The sequence below is a fragment of the Schistocerca gregaria genome, chromosome 2 (genome assembly GCF_023897955.1).
Source record: "Schistocerca gregaria isolate iqSchGreg1 chromosome 2, iqSchGreg1.2, whole genome shotgun sequence".
NCBI classification, from domain to species: Eukaryota; Metazoa; Arthropoda; class Insecta; order Orthoptera; family Acrididae; genus Schistocerca; species Schistocerca gregaria.
Genome location: NC_064921.1, coordinates 823,282,512 through 823,305,824, shown reverse-complemented (window position 1 = coordinate 823,305,824; position 23,313 = coordinate 823,282,512). Strand labels below are relative to the sequence as shown.

The 23,313-nt window shown below is 43.3% G+C and overlaps 1 protein-coding gene across 3 annotated transcripts in view; it reads left to right on the top strand.

Moving 5' to 3' along the window:
• The window catches only part of LOC126335164 (juvenile hormone acid O-methyltransferase-like), an 81,071-nt gene that overhangs the window by 48,366 nt on the left and 9,392 nt on the right, over positions 1-23,313 (top strand). For all 3 annotated transcript variants that reach the window (XM_049998141.1, XM_049998138.1, XM_049998140.1), the window contains exons 4-5: positions 6,391-6,523; positions 12,890-13,037. In XM_049998141.1, the coding sequence (XP_049854098.1) occupies positions 6,391-6,523; positions 12,890-13,037 (281 nt within the window). The remainder of the gene's footprint in view (positions 1-6,390; positions 6,524-12,889; positions 13,038-23,313) is intronic.

Here is a 23,313-nt window from a genome sequence, read left to right as displayed (position 1 = left end):
CTTCAGCGCTTTCTATTAGCCCTTGGAACTTTCCCAACACATCTACAAAACTTTATAACATTAATACCTACTGTTGCCAGGTCTACCCTTATCCTGTGTTTGCCCTACATCCTTTAATACTTCTGTAGTTTCCCGAGACCTTTTAACCTAAGAAACCACCCAATCCTACCCATGTAGCCACCTTCTGCGTGTAGTGGGCCAATAACTTATTAAACGGAACTCGAAAACCCACCACCTGCAACTTGAGAAATCTGCAGCCCACGAGCGTCTGGGCCTCTGATTCAGACCCTCCACTCGGCTCTCGGCTCTGTACCAAAGATCCGTAGTCGGATGCTGAAGATGGTGAACTCCACCTTCATCTCGGAAGCAAGACTGTCAATCTTTACGGCTTCAACTAGGACCCCGAAAGGAGAATATCTTCCGATCCGAAGCGACACACATCGTTAGTACCGACGTGAGCCACCACCTGCAGTTGGCTGTACCATGTGGTCGTGATGGTATCCAGAAGAACCCCTTCCACATCTGGAACGACTCCTCCCGGTGTGCACATAGAGTGTACATTAGATCCCTCCCCTTCCTTGGGAACCCTATTCCTAAAGAGCTCTGGTATGGTTCTATGCTAAGCACAATCTGAACGCAGTGAATCATACCAAATACGAACCGGTTAATTAGGACGTCAGAGTAAACTGCGCAATACGGAAGCTCTGCTACCCCACCTGTATGGATTATCAAAAAATTCCCGAAGATCTTGTACTAAGACCGACCCTAAGCGCTCCTGTGTCACTGACATATAAATTAGCGAAACACTTGGCCTCTTCCGCTGCACATCGGAAAAACGGACTTGTACATAAAAGACTTGGGACATTTTATTGAGAACCCGAAGAAACTGCAACTTGAACCAAAAGACATCCTGCTCAGCTATGTCGTTATTTATTTGTTTACCAAGGTGCCTCTCCTTGTCTCCCCGGAACATGTCGATTTCACTTTTTCACAAAACATTAATAGGCTCTTTCATGCATGTCCTATCACGAACTACATCCTTATGTGGAATGACGTTCACTTAATGTAGAAATAGCCAACTTCTTCATGGCGCATTTCGAAAGAAATGCCGTGAACTTGGCAGCTTTTGAACCTAAGGTGTGGGACAGGTATGTCGACGACACTTTCGTCTTGCGGAGCAGTGGTGAGAAATACCTGACTGACTTCCTTGAATATTGGAACAGTCTCAAGGCTAATATAAGATTTGCTACGGAGGTAGAAAAGGACAGACAGCTACCCTTTCTAGATGTGCTGCTTACGAAGAATTGTGAGAATTTGAAACACGACATGTATCGAAAACCGACAATCACGGACCGATAGCTGCACACACTGTCAAATCATCACCCGAGTCGGAAAATAGGAATGATTAATACTCTCGTAGAGTGCGCAAAACGTATATCAGAACCGTAGCAAACGGCCGATTTCTGTCCTCATACATGAAACATTCCCAGCGTGTGCTCGGCCTCTAGCCTCGATATTGACGCGACGGTAAACTCCAGTCTTATTTCTTTTGGATGCGAGAATTCTTTCTGGGGCGCAATGGGTGCTTCAGCGTTCATATAAGAAATGTCATGGAACCCAACATTCGGCGAACTGACATATCGGACTAAGAAGTGTCGGGTTTGACCTTTGTGCCATACTTCCACAGGATGACGGCCAGAATCAGCTGTATATCTTTCAAGACTATTTACAAACCGACAAAAAAGATCAAAATATAACTTAGGTCGGCAAAGCACAAATGAGCCCGCTTGCAATGTCGGGAATATACCTAACGCCGCATAAATGTGGAGAAGTGTATGTTGGAAAGACTGGACGATCCGTCAGTACCATGATCACCAATCATAAACGGTACTGCAGACTGGGTGGCCGGAAAAACTGACTTTGGCTGAATAATCGCTGTATGAGACCGATCACATAATAAAATTCACTAACACTGAAGATATCGATGTGGAGAAGAGCTACCGCTCCCGGCTGCTCAGGAAAGCCATAGAAATACACGAACATGCCAGTAGTTTCAACAAGAAAGAGGAGAGTTCCAAGAAAAACGGATCCTGGATTTCTGTGCTGCAGCCAACGACGTTGCAGGTAGTAAGGGGAGAACCACATTCGTAATGACCAGGGAAAAGCCCTCGGCTCAGGCGTTGGCGCGTCGTGTACATAATTACACTGTTAAGCCAAAATATTATGACCAATGACACTCGCGACGTTGGATGCTGCTGGTGGCTTTGCAGGCACGTAACAAAAGTATGTAAGCGTAGCAGACACGGATGGGGGATCACCCAAGCGAAAATATACGCTGCAAATCAGGAAATCTATTGAGATAATCGATTTTGACAAGGACAGATTATTATTATCCAGAGTCTGTGTACGAGTAGTTGGAAACGGCGAAGCCGGTCGAATATTCACGTGCTACTGTCTTGAGCATCTACTGAAACAGGAAGAAATATAGTGAAACTAGTACTAGGCGCAAAGTGGTTGGATGTCCACGCCTCTTCACAGAACGTGGGGCTCGGAGGATTGCCTGCTCTGTAAAGTAAGATAGATGGTGATCTGTGACATCTCTACCTGAAGAGCACAATGCTGGTGCAAGCACAAGTGTTTCGGAGCACACCGTTCATCGTACATTGTTGAACGTGGAGCTCTGCAGCACATCACCCCTAGGTGTTCACAAGTTGACCGAACGAAATCGTCAGTTACGATTGCAGTGGATACGGGACCATCAGGATTCGACCGTCGATCAGTATAAACTTGTGGACTCTCCGGGTGAAACACATTTCTACTGCACTAAGTCGATGGTCGTCTCCACAAACCGTCATCGAGGCGAACACCGGCTAGAAACGTGCAGCTCGCCACGGACGCAGGCTAGTGGGAGCAGAATTATGCTATGGACACATTCTACTGCGCTTGCGTAGTAATTGTGGTGGTAATCGAACATATGCTGACAGCTGTGAACTACCTGCATCCATTCATGCTTGATGTCTTCCCCGAAGGCGGTATCATCTTTCAGCAGTATAATTGTCCTTGTCTCGGAGCCAGAGCATATATACAGTCATTTGAGGAGCATAATAGTGAATAGGGAACTCACGTTGACATCTTGGCGACCAAATTCGCCTAATGGAAACCCTATGGAACCCTTCTGCTTCGCTATTGGGCGCCATCACCGCGTACGCAACTCAGCGGCTCGTTATTTACGCGAATTACATGACCTATGCCAAGACAACTAATGCCACACACCTCCACAAACCTGCCAATAAAGTGTTGGATTTCTACCCAAAATAGTGAAGTGTTTCGTTCCAAAGACGGACAAACGAGCTATTAAGCAGGTGGTCTAATGTTCTGCTCATTAGTGAACAATCTCCACCACCAGTGATGGAGACTGAATGTTTGACGATGCCAACCACTAGTGCTGGCGAAACGTTAGAATAATCATTAAAAAAAAACGCCGGTCCAAGAACCTGAAGCAGAAGCCAGCAGGCAATGCGTTAACACACAAGCATTATCCTTTTGCATGTGACATTTGCTTGAATGTGTATTAACGTGATGGCAACCACACTAGAGTCTACTGTTATATCCCTAGACCTGGTAGCTACATCAGCAAATTAAAAAAAATTCACAGTATTTAAAAGGGCTAAGATTCATTTATGCACTTTCTCATGTAAAAGGCTTTTCCTTACTGATTCCAAAACTGCTCTTAGATTTTGGGAGTCGGTAATATTTGCAAAGTAATATTTTAGTAATACTAACTGAGATGCTTTTAGATTACGAGTGCTTGCATAATTCATGACACATATTTTTTGTCCTCCAGCATCTACTGAATAAATGTCACTTTTCAAAACAATCATTTAATTGAATGTCAACATTACATAACAACTTCCTTTTTCATATGCAACACAATTTTGGAACTAACTAAATGAGGTGGTTCCCCATTAATCCTCAATTTTACTATAGTCTTTACCTGCTATTGATCCACAGTTCACGGCTACAAAATATTGGGTAACGTATTAATGTGTTTTCAGCATTCGAAATACGAATTTCTTACCTTACCCTGTGGTACAATTTCGGAAATATTGTTTCGCATGAATATAATCAATAACCGATTAGCAATATTGTACTGTTGTCATAAATATGACTTACGTATAAAAATGGAATTTACAGATATTGAATTTTCGCTTATATTCAAAGAGTTTGTTGGCAGGTATCGCGATCGGTCTACTTCGATAATCGAAGATAATGTGACAGTCTCTATTAGTAAGCAGATTTAAATTGATGATTAGGCACGGACGATTTGTAATACGAGTTTTAGGCTGTTTGTGGCACTGTCTGTAACTGGACACAGGCTGCACTACAGGTGACTCGGGTGTCGCATACACTTTCTATATTAACTGATACTCGTAAGGGTCACGCTCAAACCTAACTCAAAATGTTCACATTTTCAAGTAATATCGGCTGGTTATTCTCATGCAGAATTTACGTGGGTCTTCGTAGGATTTTAGTGCACTGTTATTTTCTTTAATTATTTTGTTTTCAAGTGCTGAAGTACTATATATTTTCTTCAATAAAATGTGCTTTTCTGAGATTTGTGGGAGCTGCTTGTGTTCTCTCTGTCACAGTTTACTTATGTTTGCAAAACAGCGACGTATATAGCGTTAATAACCAGGCTGACGTATGGCGATTGATGGCTTCCAACCACGAGACTGCAGTTTGGTCTGCTTAAAATGGACTGACTTTGTACTGTCGACTGCAGTAACCCCACTACTACCTCCACTAGAAATCGAGCTACTTTAGTCAGAATGGTAAAAATTTTAACCGTTCAGTTATTTTTTAAACAGTGACGTCAAATACGGGATTGATGAAAAGCTTAAAAGAGCTAAAAGAGCTGTAACATTCCTAAAATTTGAAGTATGTAGTTTGCAAGTAGCGGGACGTGTCCTTGTGTTTCGACAAATGATCGAAAGTTACATATTGTCGCATCACAGAAAACGAAGCTGTGTCAATGCAATGATGGTCGCCTCACTGTCTACTTTCACAGCGCTGAAGTAGCGGTCTGTGACACGTATGTTTAGTGGTAAAGCTGTTAATATGTAAATGTCGTGTGACTAGGGCCTCCCGTCGGGTAGACCGTTCGCCGGGTGCAAGTCTTTCGATTTGACGCCACTTCGGCGACTTCCGCGTCGATGGGGATGAAATGATGATGATTAGGACAAAATAACACCCAGTCCCTGACCGGAGAAAATCTCCGACGCAGCCGGGAATCGAACCCGAGCCATAAGGAATCGACATTCTGTCGCGCTGACCACTCAGCTACCGGGTGGGGGACTAGTAAAGCTGATAAACCCATGGAACGTATCCAAAAATGAAAGCTCAATACAATTCGAGTGTGTCCCTGCAGCAAGTGTATGAATGGTGCAGAAAATTGGCGTACTGGCGAACAGAAACATTGCAGCAATGGAACAGCTTGTGAAAGAAAACATAGTGTAAACCAAATAGTCACTGTTTGGGCAATTAGTCTTGGTGCAGAACACAACACTGTCTATGTTGTGCTGGGATTCAGTAAAAAGTCCGCGAGATGGGTGCAACATCAGTTGACTGATAGAGACATTATTGCGTTGATGCCTTTGAAGAACGTTTGCACCGTTTCCAGGTGGCAGACGTTGGATATCTGGGCAAAATTGTTGCAAGAGATGAGGTATGGGTGCGTAATCTCCAAGCTAAAACGAAAACGTCGGGCCGATCGAGGTGGCGCAGTGGTTAGCACACTGGACTCGCATACGGGAGGACGTCGGTTCAATCCCGTCTCTGGCCATCCTGATTTAGGTTTTCCGTGATTTCCTTAAATCGGTCCAGGCAAATGCCGGGATGGTTCCTTTGAAAGGGCACGGCCGACGTCCTTCCCCGTCCTTCCTTAATCCGATGAGACTGATGACTTCGCAGTTTGGTCTTTTCCCCCAAACAGGCTAACCCAACAACGAGAATGTCGGGCACGGAATGGCGCCACTCAACAGTCGGTAGGAAAAGTCAAACTTTCTATTGTCCTCACTGACTGGAGTAATGTCAGCAGCATCGCATGCTAACAGAGAGAAGCAGTTCACATTATACGCCAAGCAACACCTCCATCCCTGAGCTGTATTTTGGGCCAGTATAGACACACAGCACTCAAAACGGCAGTGATTCTTTGTCGTAGGGTGCACACCACGACGCGTGTAATCGTCAGCTCAACCACCGTGACGCTGGGACAAACTAAAATCTTATTCTATACTCTACCAAACAGTCATAGGCTAACAAACTTTAATTTCATATCTAGAGAACAATAATTTTCATTATAGTAGTCGTAATAAGTGGGTGTTTTCACAGGCGTGGTGTCCAGAATGTGCACAAACTGCTGTCCGTAGGCGGAGAAGCTGTTTTCACAATGATAGCTAACATGGGACTTTTCGCTGCGTATGAAGAAATGGCGAAAGACCCTCGCTGGGCGCAGTACATGCAGGTAAGATATTCTCTACGTGCAAAACAACACTGTCCATTGTTTGTTTTGTGTTTTGGAAATGATCATTTCATCAGTGAATTACCAGAAAAACCATCTCTGGCTCATGTTTCAACTACAGAACATCAAGTAACTGGGAAAGGACTCATTTGTTTATTGGGAAAAGTCTGGTATTGTGACGCGGCGGACGTACCAAAGAACAGATTCCCAGGTTCCAGGTAGATGCCGTGTTTCTTGACTTTCGCAAGGCGTTCGATACAGTTCCCCACAGTCGTTTAATGAACAAAGTAAGAGCATATGGACTATCGGACCAATTGTGTGATTGGATTGAAGAGTTTCAAGATAACAGAACACAGCATGTCATTCTCAATGGAGAGAAGTCTTCCGAAGTAAGAGTGATTTCAGGTGTGCCGCAGGGGAGTGTCGTAGCACCATTGCTATTTACAATATACATAAATGACCTTGTGGATAACATCTGAAGTTCACTGAGGCTTTTTGCGGATGACGCTGTAGTGTACCGAGAGGTTGTAACAATGGAAAATTGTAGTGAAATGCAGGAGGATCTGCAACGAATTGACGCATGGTGCAGGGACTGGCAATTGAATCTCAATTTAGACAAGTGTAATGTGAGACACTCAGTAGCTCGGTATGGGCTTTTGTTGAAGTTTCGAGAACATACCTTCACCGCGGAGTCAAGTAGTATATTGCTCCCTCCTACGTATATCTCGCGAAGAGACCATGAAGATAAAATCAGAGAGATTAGAGCGCACACAGAGGCATACCGACAATTTTTCTTTCCACGAACAATACGAGACTGGAATAGTAGGGAGAACCGACAGAGGTACTCAAAGTACCCTTCGCCACACACCGTCAGGTGGCTTGCGGAGTATGGATGTAGATGTAGATTACGATTGTCGATTGGCTTGACATACGCCCTTAATGATTTTTATGGATGCCATAATATTTTTATCCCATTGTGCAAATTTATTACTGTCATTGGTCTATTGATGACATCCACCTTGACAGCAATAAAGATGGCTACACTATTAGCCAAGAAGGATTGTGTAGCTTCTAAGGTTGCCATAATATTTTTCCATTAATTGTCATTGTGCTGTGTGTATCACACTCTATCACAGGCGCTACGAATTAACGACACATAACTGAAAAGGAATAAAATATTGTCTTGCAATATGTATATTTTTCACTGCACGTTCGCAGCACCTGACCGATAACTGATTAAATTATGTAGCTGCAAATAATAGCCCGTGCTATGCACCACATTCACCGCGCAACTCCACCATTAGACAAATGCAGACCTTTTTTGTCAGGTTGTTGTGGCGTCTCTGTTCTCAGAGGCCAGAAAAGACGTCGCTTCCTTGCAAGAGCAGGTTCTGCACAGCCTGTGGGAGATGGGAAACGTATTTCTCGGTCGTTTCACGTGTCTCACTGGTGCACTTAGCGCGTCGCAGCGATACAGTATGTGACATTCCGCTATTTCGCGTTTTCAGAATGGGAAGTTTCTAAAGAACACTGAAAAATTTCGAAAAATGAGGGAAATGGAGCGAAAATTCCACTGTGGACGTGTAATAATTCACCTCCTCATAACAATAATTTCTCAATAGAACGATTTATAATTTGAAATAAATTGAATAATGTTACTGAATGTGTCTCTTTTTTAATTATGCTTTTCGTGTAGCTAAGAAAAACTTATTTTGCAGACGAATGCCTATCCTGTTTTTAAACAAAATGTTCGTTCCCGGCTTGGTCGGTGACCTATAATATAAAGAACATTATTTAACTACACACATTTTCTTAGGCGATCTGTATTTCATTGCGGCATCACATTTAAACTATTCTGACAGAGTGAGCATTGCTAAGGTATTACTTTTGCCAGATCTGTATTAGAAACGAAAACAAGGAAGTAACTGTTGCTAGTGCAGTATCGTAAAAATTCCATTACATTTTCGTGAAGACACCTTTGAGAATACTAAATAGTCGTACAAGGAAATATACACAATGTACAAATGTGTAAGCACAGCATCCAAATTAAGAAACAAGACCCGGACAGTTTTTGCAGGCCGGGCCGCGTGTCTACAACGCGATTTTGAAAACGTCACTATGGCAACACCTCTTCATAGCTTTATCAACTGCTATCGTTTTCGCCTACAGACGTTTACGTTTACAAGTTTAAAGCTGTCAAAAGAGATGTCAGGTGTCATGGATTTCCTTATATTGACTCTACTGTAGGAGTGTCTCAGAGGTAAAGAATAAATATATAAAAACTTCATGCATGATGCGGCATTTTTTCACGCATCTCAGTGTTTATGACGTCATATTTCTTGAAATGTGATGAATAGGTGATTTTTACTCCCAACAGCTATTGTTGTCCGACAGGAAGAGACATGTGTAAGACGTTTGGTTGAAATCGGTCCGGTTGTTTACGAGGAGATCTGGAACATACACGCCCCCCTGGATTTATGAATATATTGTTGTGATTTATCCCATCATCTATCAGAGATCACTGGAACAGCGGAAAGTTCCACGGGTCTGTAGAAAGGTCCAGGTCATAGCACTCTATAAACAGGGTAGAAAATCGTCTGCACATAATTACCGGCCAATTTCACTGACATCGATGTGTTGTAGAATCATGGAACGTATTTTGTGTTCAGATATAATGACCTTTCTAGACTCTGAGAAGCTCATCTGCAGAAACCAGCACGGTTTTAGGAGACAGCGGTCATGCGAGATACAGTTTGCCCTCTTTGTGCATGATATACAACAGGTTGTAGATACCCGCTCCCAGGTTGAAGCCATATTCCTCGGCTTTCGAAAGGCGTTCGACTCAGTTCCACACTGTCACTTGCTCGAAAAATTGCGCGGTTACGGTGTATCCGATAACATATACGGTTGGATAGTAAGCATTCTAACAGACAGAGAGCAGTATGTCGTCCTGAATGGGGAGACTTCAACAGAAACAAGAGTAAAATCAGGTGTGCCGCAGGGTAGCTGCTTTTTACGATTTACATAAACGATCTGGTTGATGGTACTGACCGAAACATTAGACTGCCGATGATGCTATAGTCTACTAGAAAGTAGTATCGCACGAAAGTTGTGAACAAGCCAATGAGGGTTTGCAGAAAATAAATACGTGGTGTAATGACTGGAAGTGATCTCTCAATATTAGTAAGTGACCTACTGCGTATAACAAAGCGAAAATCCCCATGAATGTACGAGTACAAAATAAATGCCCAGTCTTTGGAAGCGGTAACATCCGTCAGTTATGTGGCTGTGACTATTCGAAATGATCTCAAATGGAACGATCAGATTAGACAAGTAGCGGGTAAGGCGAACTCTAGATTGAGGTTTATTGGTAGAATCCTGAAGCGATGCCGTTCTTCAACAAAGGAAATTGCTTACAATATGTTAGTTCGTCCAGTCTTAGAGTTCTGCTCGACTGTATGGGACCATTACCAGTTGGGATTGACTCAAGAGACTGAGAAGGTCCAAAGAAGAGTGGCAAGATTCGTGACAGGTACATTTAGCCATCGTGAGAGCGTTACAAGTCCCATAGAAAGTTTGAAGAGGGACTCACTTGCAGACAGACGACGCGCTAAACGGAAGAGGCTGCTCACTAAATTCCAAAATCCGATCTTCCCGAGGATGTAGAGCATATATTATTACCACCAACTTTCATATCGCACAATGATCACCATTCAAAGATATGGGAAATTGGAGCTCGTACTGAGGGGATCAGACAGTCGTTTCTCCCCCGCGCGATCCGCGAGTCGAACAGAGGGAGGGAAATATGACTTTGGTGCGAATAGTGCCCTCCGTCACACACCACTTGGTGGCTAGAGAAGTATATATGTAGATGTAGATGTGTGTATTGGATCATCTGCTGACACCAGATGCACACACTACACATTTACAGTTGATAGTAGCTGACCTTTGTACCTTTCATTACCTTTCTTGTTGCACACTACCTTGCCCACTTGCAGTAAGGTTTACTGCAGGATCGTGGGAGCTACAGAGGGCGAGAATGGAGGGGGGTGTTGGTGTGGGAAAAGATGGAGACTTGGTGGTCATTGCACTGTGTGAGTCTTTCTAAATTTTCTAACTTCCTTTTTATTTATTACATTTATTACATTTGGTCTCATATCGAAGCAGTAAGTGGTTCAAAATAAAATGTCCAGACACTCTGTGACCAAAATAGTAGCGAAACAGAGGATGATAGACTAAAGGCCGATTTACTAAATGTCTTTTTCCAAGGCTGTTTCACAGAGGAAGACTGCACTCTCTAGATTGTCGCATAAATGACAAAATGGTAGATATCGAAGTAGACGACAGAGGGATAGAGAAACAATTAAAATCGCTAAAAAGAGGAAAGGCCGCTGGACCTGATGGGATACCAGTTCGATTTTACACAGAGTACGCGAAGGAACTTGCCCCGTTCTTGCAGCGGTGTACCGTAGGTCTCTAGAAGAGCGTAGCATTCCAAAGAATTGGAAAAGGGCACAGGTCATCCCCGTTTTCAAGAAGGGACGTCGAACAGATGTGCAGAACTGAAGACCTATATCTCTAACGTCGATCAGTTGTAGAATTTTGGAACACGTATCATGTTCGAGTATAATGACTTTTCTGGAGACTAGAAATCTACTCTCTAGGAACCAGCATGGGTTTCGAAAAACACGATCGTGTGAAACCCAGCTCATGCTATTCGTCCACGAGACTCAGAGGGCTATAGACACGGGTTCCCAGGTAGATGCCGTGATTCTTGACTTCCGCAAGGCGTTCGATACAGTTTCCCACAGTCGTTTAATGAACAAAGTAAGAGCGTATGGACTATCAGACCAATTGTGTGATTGGATTGATGAGTTCCTAGATAACAGAACGCAGCATGTCATTCTCAATGGAGAGAAGTCTTCCGAAGTAAGAGTGATTTCAGGTGTGCCGCAGGGGAGTGTCGTAGGACCGTTGCTATTCACGACATACATAAATGATCTTGTGGATAACATCAGAAGTTAACTGAGGCTTTTTGCGGATGATGCTGTAGTATATCGAGAGGTTGTAACAATGGAAAATTGTAGTGAAATGCAGGAGGATCTGCGACGAATTGACGCATGGTGCAGGGAATGGCAATTGAATCTCAGTGCAGACAAGTGTAATGTGCTGCGAATACACAGAAAGAAAGATCCTTTATCAATTAGCTATAATATAGCAGGTCAGCAACTGGAAGCAGTTAATTCCATAAATTATCTGGGAGTACGCATTAGGAGTGATTTAAAATGGAATGATCATATAAAGTTGATCGTCGGTAAAGCACATGCCATTCTGCGATTCATTGGAAGAGTCCTAAGGAAATGCAATACGAAAACAAAGGAAGTAGGTTACAGTACACTTGTTCGCCCGTTGCTTGAATATTGCTCAGCAGTGTGGGATCCGTACCAGATAGAGTTGATAGAAGATATAGAGAAGATCCAACGGAGAGCAGCGCGCTTCGTTACAGGATCAGTTAGTAATCGCGAAAGCGTTACGGAGATGATAGATAAACTCCAGTGGAAGACATTGCAGGAGAGACGCTCAGTAGCTCGGTACGGGCTTTTGTTGAAGTTTCGAGAACATACTTTCACCGAGGAGTCAAGCAGTATATTGCTCCCTCCTACGTACATCTCGCGAAGAGACCATGAGCATAAAATCAGAGAGATCAGAGGCATACCGACAATCTTTTTTTTCACGAACCATACAAGACTGGAATAGAAGGGAGTACCGATAGAGGTACTCAAAGTACCCTCCTCCACACACTGTCAGGTGGCTTGCGGTGTATGGATGTAGATTTAGATGTAGTTTTTTGTAGGGCCTCGTGCATTGTGGAGCAGAAGAGATTATATGTAGTGAAATGTGTAAATATGAACTACTATGAATTGGAAAACTGTATTGTGCCCACACAGTGTCTACGAAAGAATTAATGAATACAGGAAAAGAATATAAGAATGAAACTGAGCAATAAATCTGTACCCACAGATTTACAAATACGTAATTAAAACGTGATGTCAGGGAGCACTACACACCTCCTCACAAAATGTGTATGATTAAATGATTTATTTGTATTACAGGCCAGTCATGGGCAGGTAAAACATATTTGGTTGAAAACGAAATAAGCATTAAGTGGGAAAAGACGAAATTTTTCTTAGCAACCTGATAAACAGAACTGAAATAGCTGCTGAGGAAGAAAGACTGCTAATATTAACAATATTATTTTTTTAAAGGTAAATGAGCTATCGCTCTTTGATTGTATAACAGTACCTTGAGGGATGCTATTTTTTGCCTAAATGAAGCAAGCGCTGTTGTGATGGTTTCCCTTCCTCGCAGGACGTGGAGAAGTTCGTATCGCCATACCAGCACAGTGAGGACCCAGCCAGCGAGTTCCGTGAGCTGCTGCAGAGCGAGGGCTTCCAGGTTCTGCGCTGTGACTTGAGTCCGCACTCGTTCGTCTGCGCGTCTGAGGCGGAACGCAGAGGTGAGCAGCTTTTTCATCTCTAATGTGGCCATCAGTTTCGTGCTCTTCTCTTTTTTCTCTGCACAACATTGCCAGACAGTTGAAAGCTGTAAACACTGCCTGTAAAAGCTAAAGAAGTGTTTACGTCAGCCATATTTTACGGCTGTGTGTGGCCGCAATTATCTTGCCATTAACATTGCTGCAATGTGGCTATAATGCGCAGAAATGCTGTGACACAGCTGGCAATAATTCTGATGGACCATGCTGTTGCATGCAGAAGCCAACACCCTGTCAAGGTGTTGTCGGTGTTGTCCACAAATGGTGTAGAATATTTAGTGTGGTCGATCCATATCTACGTCCGTCATTGTCTGTAACTGCCTCTCCCGTTGCTCTCAGCCGATAGTCAATATCTCTGACAGCTCGTAGCGATGTTGCCAGCTCTAAACTGCAAAGCAGGCAAAAACAGTAGCCGTCTATAGAGCTGTGACAACACTGAGACGTTGCCCTGGAGACATTTATAAAATTGCTTTAGTTCATCATTGAGGTAGGCCAACAAAGCTGCCACACCCAGCCCACTGCAAGTGTCAGGAATCAACAACTTCCGCAGACTCTACTACAGCTTCCACTTTTTCACTCTGTCAGCGTTACAGTGTCAAATCGCTTAAGCTGAGCAGTGGAACTATATTACGTCGTTTCAGTTCAAGAAAGGTGCTCATTTGTAGAGGCACTAGATTTTTTTGTTGTCTACAGGAACGTAGAAGTGGGCAAAAAAGATAACCAACATTGTGTACTAATGTTTTTCATGCATGTAAAACCTTAGCTACAGAACATGGAGAGTAATATGTAGAAACTAGATGAATACCTGGCATTGCTCTCACAAGTATTTATTCTAGTCTTCTGTTAGTTCAATTCCTTCGCCGCCGCCGCCCCCCTCCCCCCCTCCCCCGCCACTGTCCATCTCCTTCTCTCTGTCTACCACCCTTCGCTCTCTGTCCTTTGCTCCTCCACACCTCTCTCTGTCCATCTGCTCCTCGCCACCTCTCTCTGTCCATCTGCTCCTCCTCCCTTTGTCTGTCTGCTTCTTTGCCCTTTGTCCATCTGCTCTCCCCCTTCTAACTACACCTCCTCTTCCTCTAGCTGTCTATCTCCTCCATGCTCCACTCCCTGCTCATGTCCTCTTTTTGCCCTCTGTGTCTGTCCATCTTCTCCCCCCCCCCCCCAATACTTTTTCCACGTTTTCACCTTCACTCCCATAAACGTTTGCTGGTTCTTATCCCCACAATATTATTTCTCAGGTAGGTAGTGGTATGTGTGCCAAGTGTGGTTGAAACTATGCAGGGGGCGAGAAGGAGCTTTTTACCCATAGCTTTACCCAAGAACGCACATATCACATGTATTTCACATGTATTTAGCGTATTTCACACGTAGCTGTACACATATTTCGCTTGTATCTCTTGCAATTTTCGCCCTGTAGTTTCGTTTCCACATAGCTCAATGTTGGTGACGTTATATTTCCAGAACTATGCGTTGCACAATGATCTGATTTGACAGGTACATCCAGTGGTACTGTCTGCGAAGTGTGTATCAAATAGTGGTAAAGAAGTAATGAATTAAAATGTCATGCCTGATGCAGCAGTTTTACTGAATGAAGAGCGAAATGCAGTAAGTGATAAACAATTTTTCCATTCATCATTTTGCGGGGAGTGTCAGCGAGATAAGTCTCATAAAGGTTTGACATTATGTGTAAAGTTTGTTGCAAGTCACGAAGTCCTCTCATTCTCTGGGTAGCTGTGAATCGTGAGCTGCAATCCTTTTTGACCTCTACCTGTTTGAGAAGTAAGTGATTCTTACCCATCAAATTTGGTTGAAATCAATACAATGGTTTAGTAGAAAGCGTGTAACATACATACTACTTACATTAAATTTTGTTATATGTATGGACACTAAAACCTCAAAAAGGGCCTACTCGCTGTTACCCTCGTGGCTGGCACACACACACCGCTCCTCTCAACTTCTCGCTTCAGACCTGCTGCCGACTCGCTTCACATCTCGCTTACTACTGACTTCCTACGAACGCTAAAGTGCGGCCTCTCCCGCCAACAATGCTTTCTGGTGCAGCCAGACCCTGCTACCATTACAAAATGTATCAATGCGCAGTCTTTCTCGCTCTTTTCTTAAAATGTATCCATACGCGGTCTCTCCAGCCATTTTTAAAATTATAGCAATGTGCGGTCTCTCCTGCCAACAATACTTTGGTGCAGATATTCCCTGCTAACACAATTATTACCAAAATGACAAATATTGTTTATTCCTACTTAATCCTATTAATAAAATATATACATCTTCCATAAATTGTGGTTTGACAATAGACAATAGAAATATACACGTGTTACATAGTCACCAACGAATAACAGCATGAGGATGAAGAAGACAATCGAAACCACTGTACTTATGACACGTAAGGTGTATTCGCGGGACATGTATAATACTTATTTTACCAATAATACACGAACGAACTATTCGCGAGGAACAATGTCGGCACACTGAAGTGACAAAAGTCATTGGATAGCGATGTGCACATATACAGATGGCAGTAGTCCGCGTACACGAGATGTAAAACAACATTGCATTGGCGGAGCTGTCATTTGTACTAGGGTGATTCATGTGAAAAGGTGTCCGACGTGATTATGGTCGCTCGACGGGAATTAACAGACTTTAAACGAGGAATGGTTGTTGGAGCTAGACGCATGGGACATTCCATTTCGGAAATCGTTAGGGAATTCAGTATTCTGAGATCCACATTGTCAAGAGTGTGCCTAGAACATCAAATTTCAGACGTTCCCTCTCACCATACCCAACACAGTGCTCAACAGCTTTCACCTAACGACCTTGAGCAGCGGCGTTTGCGGAAAGTTGTCAGTGTTGAAAGACAAGCAACACTGAGTAAAATAACTACCGAAATAAAAGCAGAACGAATGATGAACGTATCCGTTAGGAGAGTGCAGGAAATTTGGCGTTAATGGACTATGGCCTCAGATGACCGACGCGACTGGCGAATGGAAACCGTGGCCTGGTCACATGAGTTCCGATTTCAGTTGGTAATAGCTAATGGTACGCTTTGAGTGTGGCGTAGACCCCACGAATCTATGGACCCAAGTTGTCGAGAAGGCACTGTACAAGTTGGTGGTGGCTTCATAATTGTGTGGACTGTGTTTACATGCAATGGATTGGGTCCTCTGGTCCAACTGAACGGATCCTTGACTGGAAATTGTTATGTTCGGCTATTTGGAGCTCATTTGCAGCCATTCGTGGACTCGGATGACAAAGCGTCATGTCACAGGGTGACAATTGCTCGCCATTTGTTTGAAGATTATTCTGCACAATTCGAGAGAATAATTTGGCCAGCCACATGGCCTAACATGGATCCCATCGAACATTTATGGGACACAATCGAGACGTCAGTTTGTGAACAAAGTCTTGCGGCGGCAATAATTTCGAAATTATGGACGGCTGAAGAGGCGAGATGGCTCAATATTCAAATGGCTCTAAGCACTATGTGACTTAACATCTGAGGTCATCATCTCCTAGACTTAGAACTGCTTAAACCTAACTAACCTAAGGACATGGTACACATCCATGCCCGAGGCAGGATTCGTACCTGCGACCGGATCAACAGTGCGGTTCCGGACTGAAGCGCCTAGAACCGTCGGTCACAGCGGCCGGCGGCTCAGTATTTCTGGAGGGGACTTCCAATGACTTGTTGAGTCCATGCCACGTTGAGATGCTGCACCACGCTGAGCGGAAGGACGTGGGACGCGATTTTAGGGCCGGCCGGGGTGGCCGAGCGGTTCTAGGCGCTACGGTCGCAGTTTCGAATCCTGCCTCGGGCATGGATGTGTGTGACGTCCTTAGGTTACTTAGGTTTAAGTAGTTCTAAGTTCTAGGGGACTGATGACCTCAGATGTTAAGTCCCATAGTGCTCAGAGTCATTTTGAACCCGATATTAGGAGGTATCGTGTGACTTTCGTCAGCTCAGTGTACAGTCGGTTCAGAGTGCTCTGTATGTACAAAACGAGCTACGTGAGAAGTAGTAGACTTTTTATTTCGTGAACTGTTCAAAATATCTTAAGGGTGTTTTCGACAAATGCTAGCACACTAAGTGCCACATGTTTTGTTGTACGGGGTGTTCAAAAAGTCTCCTCGCCGTGGGGTATGATTGTTAGCTGCGCGTGCCGTATGCGGCAGTGAATATACCGAAACGAAACTCAGTGAAATACAAGTTCTTAATTTATTTAATGTTCATTTTTACTCATAAATTTTCACATTAAGTGTTGAGTGTCCCCCCTGTTGTTGAATACACAATTCAATTCGCCTAATCATGTTTCCAAACACAAGCTGTAACGTGTGTTCTGTAACAGAACCAGTGAAAGTGGATATTGCAGTTTTCGTTTCATCGATGGATTTTGGACGGTTTTTATAGACAGTCGCTTTAGCTGCATCCCAGAAGAAAAAGTCAGGTGGTGTTAGGTCAGGCAACCGTGGAGGCCAAAGTCCCTGTGAGAGTATGCGATCACCAAAAAAATCAGCAAGCAGTGGCATTGAAACGCGAGCTGTATGCGCGGTTGCACCATATTGTTGAAAATAACCGTTCAGTATCTCACTTAACACAAGTTCTCCAATGAATGGGTACAGAATATCACTGCAGTATCGTTGTGCGTTTATTGTTTCGTTGAAAAATATGGGACCCACATTCCGACGCCTAGAAATTGAAATCCAAACTCCTATTTTCACAGAATGAAGTGGTTCTTCAGGAATACACAATGGATTTGCAGTACTCCACATGTGAGAATTTTGCTAGTCCATCAGTGAAAAACGTTTCATTAAGAATATCCCTTCCATTGTGTTGAACGAAATTTTTGAAACAATAACAATAATGCAGTATCTTGCCATGATCAGTATTTTTCAGTTCTTGGACGACTGTCACTTTGTTTGGGAAAAGTTCTAATTTTTTCGTTACTGATGAGTGGGCCGTTCCGACACTAACATCGATTTCCTGGGCGAGTTTTCTTACTGACTTGTTCGGACTGATGGACATTTTATCGGAAATATCGAGCAGTTATTCTCAGACAAAACGCTAGGACGACCACTTCTCGGTGCATCTGTCACTGAACCCGTACTTCGAAATTTGTTAATCAAATCTCGCACAGTATCGCGATGCGGGAGTGTTGTCTCCGGGAAAACTGAATTAAATGTTTGACGAACTGAAACTCTGTGTTTACCGCCATCTTTTAACACTTGTTCGACGAAAAACACACGTTCTTCAATGGTTAGCATTATAACAGTGACAAAAACGAAACATACGAACAAAGGAACTAAACTTATACGTTCACGTCAACATGTAACGGCACACACCAACGTTAGGTCTACTACTGACGCTGGCTGAGATAAACGAAACAGTGTAATGTTGGGAGAGTCAACTTAAATGGAAGTAACCCAGGCAGGCGAACAGTCACACGGCACACGCGGCTAAAAATCATACGGCACTGCGGAGAGACTTTTTGAAAGCACCGTATGATGCATACAGTATCTGATCAAAAGTATGTAATTGCGGAACTGACCACTAGATTTCACGAGAGGTCGGGCCGCCAGTATAAAACGAGTCGAGGAGAATTGTGTTGTCAGTAGGGAAGTAGAGACAGCACTATGTGTTGGTCAGCACTGCTCACTGACTTCGAACGCGGCCTGGCCACTGGATGTCGCCTGAGTCACTCATGCACCAGGGACATTATAAAACATCTAAAGCTGTCCAAATCGACTGCTGGTGATCGTGAAGTGGAAACGCGAAGGAACAACGACAACTAAACTAAGAGGAGAAGGATGTCCTGAAGTGACTGGCAGCGACCGTCGGGCGTAGCGGAAGGAGTTTGTAAAAGAATCGAATGAAATCAGCCCAAGAAATTCCTCGTGAGTATCAGAGTGCTAGGAGGAGTCCAGCCAGCACCGCGACTTTGCGTAAAGGACTATACTCATCTTCGGAAGAAGAAGAAGAAGAAGAAGAAAAAAAACAGAACACCTTCAACGTTCATATTGCCGGACATATACACTACTGGCCATTAAAATTGCTATACTAAGAAGATGACGTGCTACAGACGCGAAATGTAACCCATAGGAAGAAGATACTATGTTATGCAAATGAACAGCTTCTCAGACCATTCACACAAGGTTGGCGCCGGTGGTGACAGCTACAACGTGCTCACATGAGAAACGTTTCCAACCGATTTCTCATACACAAACAGCACTTAACCGGTGTTGCCTGGTGAAACGTTTTTGTGATGCCTCGTATAAAGAGGAGAATTGCGTACCATCACGTTATCGACTTTGATAAAGGTCGGATTGTAGCCTATCGTAAATGCGGTTTATCGTATCGCGACACTGCAGCTCACGTTGGTCGAGATCCAATGACTGTTAGCATAATATGGAATCGGTGGGTTCGGGTGAGTGATACGGAACGCCGTACTGGATCCCAACGGCCTCGTATCACTAGCAGTCGAGATGACAGACATCTTATCCGCATGGCTGTAACGGATCGTGCAGCCACGTCTCGATCCCTGAGTCAACAGATGCGGACGTTTGCAAGACAACAACCATCTGCACGAACAGTTCGACGACGTTTGCAGCAGCATGGACTACCAGCTCGGAGACCAGGACTGCGGTTACCCTTGACGCTGCATCGGAGACAGGAGCGCCTGCGATTGTGTACTCAATGACTAACCTGGGTGCACGAATGGCAAAAAGTCATTTTTTCGGATGAATCCAGGTTCTGTTTACAGCATCATGATGGTCGCATCCGTGTTGGGTGACATCGCGGTGAACGCACATTGGAAGCGTGTATTCGTCATCGCCATTTTTTAAATTTATTTATTTATTGTTCCGTGGGACCAAATTAAGGAGAAGTCTCCATGGTCATGGAACAAGTCAACACATGAAATTATAACACGATATTAGAAACAGATAAAATGAAATATAAAAACATATTCAGGTGACAAGTAAGTTTAAATAAAGAAAATCAACAATGTAACACAGGAATTTGTTTAATTTTTTAGATCTTCTAGGAGCTCCTCGACAGAATAGAGGGAGTGAGCCGTGAGGAAACTCTTCAGTTTAGACTTAAAAGAGTTTGGGCTACTGCTAAGATTTTTGAGTTCTTGTGGTAGCTTATTGAAAATGGATGCAGCAGAATACTGCACTCCTTTCTGCACAAGAGTCAAGGAAGTGCAGATTGGATTTCTGCCTAGTATTAACTGAGTGAAAGCTGCAAACTCTTTGGAATAGGCGAATATTGCAAACAACAAACGACATTAAAGAAAATATATACTGTGAGGGCAATGTCAGAATTCCCAGACTATTGAATAGGGGTCGACAAGAGGTTCTTGAACTTACATCACATATAGCTCGAAGAGCCCGTTTTTGAGCCAAAAATACCCTTTTTGAATCAGAAGTATTACCCCAAAAAATAATACCATACGACATAAGCGTATGAAAATATGCGAAGTAGACTACTTTTTGCGTTGAACTGTCACTTATTTCAGATACTGTTCTAATGGTTAATAAAGCAGCATTTAGTTTCTGAACAAGATCTTGGACATGGGCTTTCCACAACAGCTTACTATCTATCCGAACGCCTAGGAACTTGAACTGTTCCGTCTCGCTTATAATGTGCCCATTCTGTCTGATCAAAATATCGGTTCTTATTGAATTGTGAGTTAGAAACTGTAAAAACTGAGTCTTACTGTGATTTGACATCAAATTATTTTCCACAAGCCACGAACGTATTTCATGAACTACATTATTTGATACTGTTTCAATATTACACACAAGATCCTTCACTACCAAGCTGGTGTCATCAGCAAACAGAAATATTTTTGAATCACCTGCAATACTAGAAGGCATATCGTTTATATAAATAAGAAACAGCAGTTGCCCCAGCACTGACCCTTGGGGAACGCCCCACTTAACAGTGCCCCATTGGGACTGAACATCACTACCACTCTCAATATTGCGGAGAATTACCTTCTGCTTTCTGTTCTTAAAGTAAGAGGCGAACCAATTGTAAGCTATTCCCATTACTCCATAATGGTCCAACTTCTGCAGTAATATTTTGTGGTCAACACAGTCAAAAGCCTTCGTTAAATCAAGGAAAACTCCTAGCGTTCGCAACCTTTTATTTAATCCGTCCAAAACCTCACAGAGAAAAGAGAGTATAGCATTTTCAGTTGTTAAACCATTTCTAAAACCAAACTGAACATTTGACAGCAAATTATGTGAATTTAAATGCTCCAGTAACCTTATATATACAACTTTCTCGATAACTTTAGCAAACACTGATGGCATAGAAATAGGTCTATAATTATCAATATTATCCCTGTCTCCCTTTTTATAAAGTGGCTTCACTACCGAGTACTTTAATCGGTCAGGAAACCGACCACTCCTAAAGGAAAAGGTACAGATATGGCTAAGTACTGGGCTAACTTCAGTATTCTGCTAGATACCCCGTTATATCCATGAGAGTTCATGGTCATTAGTGATTTAATTATTAACTCAATCTCCCTCTTATCAGTATCATGGAGGAGCATTTCAGGTAACAGTCTCGGAACACTTTTTCTAAAAGCGCTATATGATTTCCTTTTGGGACTAGGTTTCTATTTAGTTCACCTGCTATATTCAGAAAGTGATTATTAAATACTGTACATATATGCGACTTATCAGTAACACGGACATTCCCACTATGCACTGATTCTATATCCTCGACCTGTCTCTGCAGACCAGCCACTTCCTTTACGACTGACCATATGGTTTTAATTTTATCCTGAGACTTAGTTATTCTATCTGCATACATCATACTTTTTGCCTTCCTAATAACATTTTTAAGCACCTTACACTACCGTTTGTAATGGGCTGATGCATTTAGATTCTTACTGTTTCTAACGTATTGATATAATTGCCACTTTGTCCTACAAGATATTCTTATCCCTCTATTTAGCCACCCAGGCTGCCTGTTTGTGCTAGTACCCTGTTTTGAACGTTCTAACGGAAAGCAACTTTCAAAGAGCACGAGAAAAGTCTTGAGAAAAGCATTATATTTATCGTCTACTGTATCAGCGCTATAAACATCTTGCCACTCTTGATCCTTGATAAGGTTTACAAAGGTCTCTACAGAAACTGGATCAGCTTTCCTAAACAGCTGATGACTATATTTAACACGTGTTGCAGCACAAAAATCTTTTAGAGTTAAAATTTGTGCATCATGATCTGAAAGGCCATTCACCTGTTGTTATGGTGTGGGATGCCATTGGTTACACGCCTCGGTCACCTCTTGTTACTCGTAGCACTGACGGCACTTTCAACAGTGGACGTTACATTTCAGATGTGTTACGACCGTGGCTCTACCCTTCATTAGATCCCTGCGAAACCCTACATTTCAGCAGGATAATGCACGACCGCATATTGCAGGTCCTGTACGGGCCTTTCTGGATACAGAAAATGTTCGACTGCTTCCCTGGCCAGCACTTTCTCCAGATCTGTCACCAATTGAAAACGTCTGGTTAATGGTGGCCGAGCAACTGGCTCGTCAAAATACGCCAGTCACTACTCTTGATGAACTGTGGTATCGTGTTGAAACTGCATGGGTACACGCCAACCAAGTTATGTTTGACTCAATGCCAAGGTGTGTCAAGGCCGTTCATCTGTGGTGGTTGGCATTGGATCACAATGCTGCACTTGTCGTTTCACCAATGCCACACATTTTCAATTGACGACAAATCTGGAGATCTTCGGGCTAGGGCAAAAGGTTGACGTCTTGTGACACCAAGAAGGCAGGTGTTCATACAGAAACATGTGTTTGTGCATTGTCTCGTTGAAAAATTCCGTCTGAGGTGTTGTGCAGAAAGGATGTAGCTGCGGGGGGCAGGATCTCATTCACGTAGGCCACACTGGTCACAGTGATCTGGACATGCACCAACCGTGATTTGTGGTTGTACCCAATAGCACCCCACACCATAAAGCCTTGAGTTGGCACTGAATGTCTTGTGCGAATGGAGACACTTTGCTGCAGCTCCCCCTGTCTGCGGCGAAGTAAAATACGGCCATCAAACACAACCTGGATTCGCCGGAAAACACTATCTGATGCCATTCCTGTCCCCAGCGACGTCGATCCATACACCATTGCCGTCTAGCATGTTCCTGTACAATCGTCAAAGGCAGGTGGAGAACTGGACGACACACACGTAAACCATGCCGT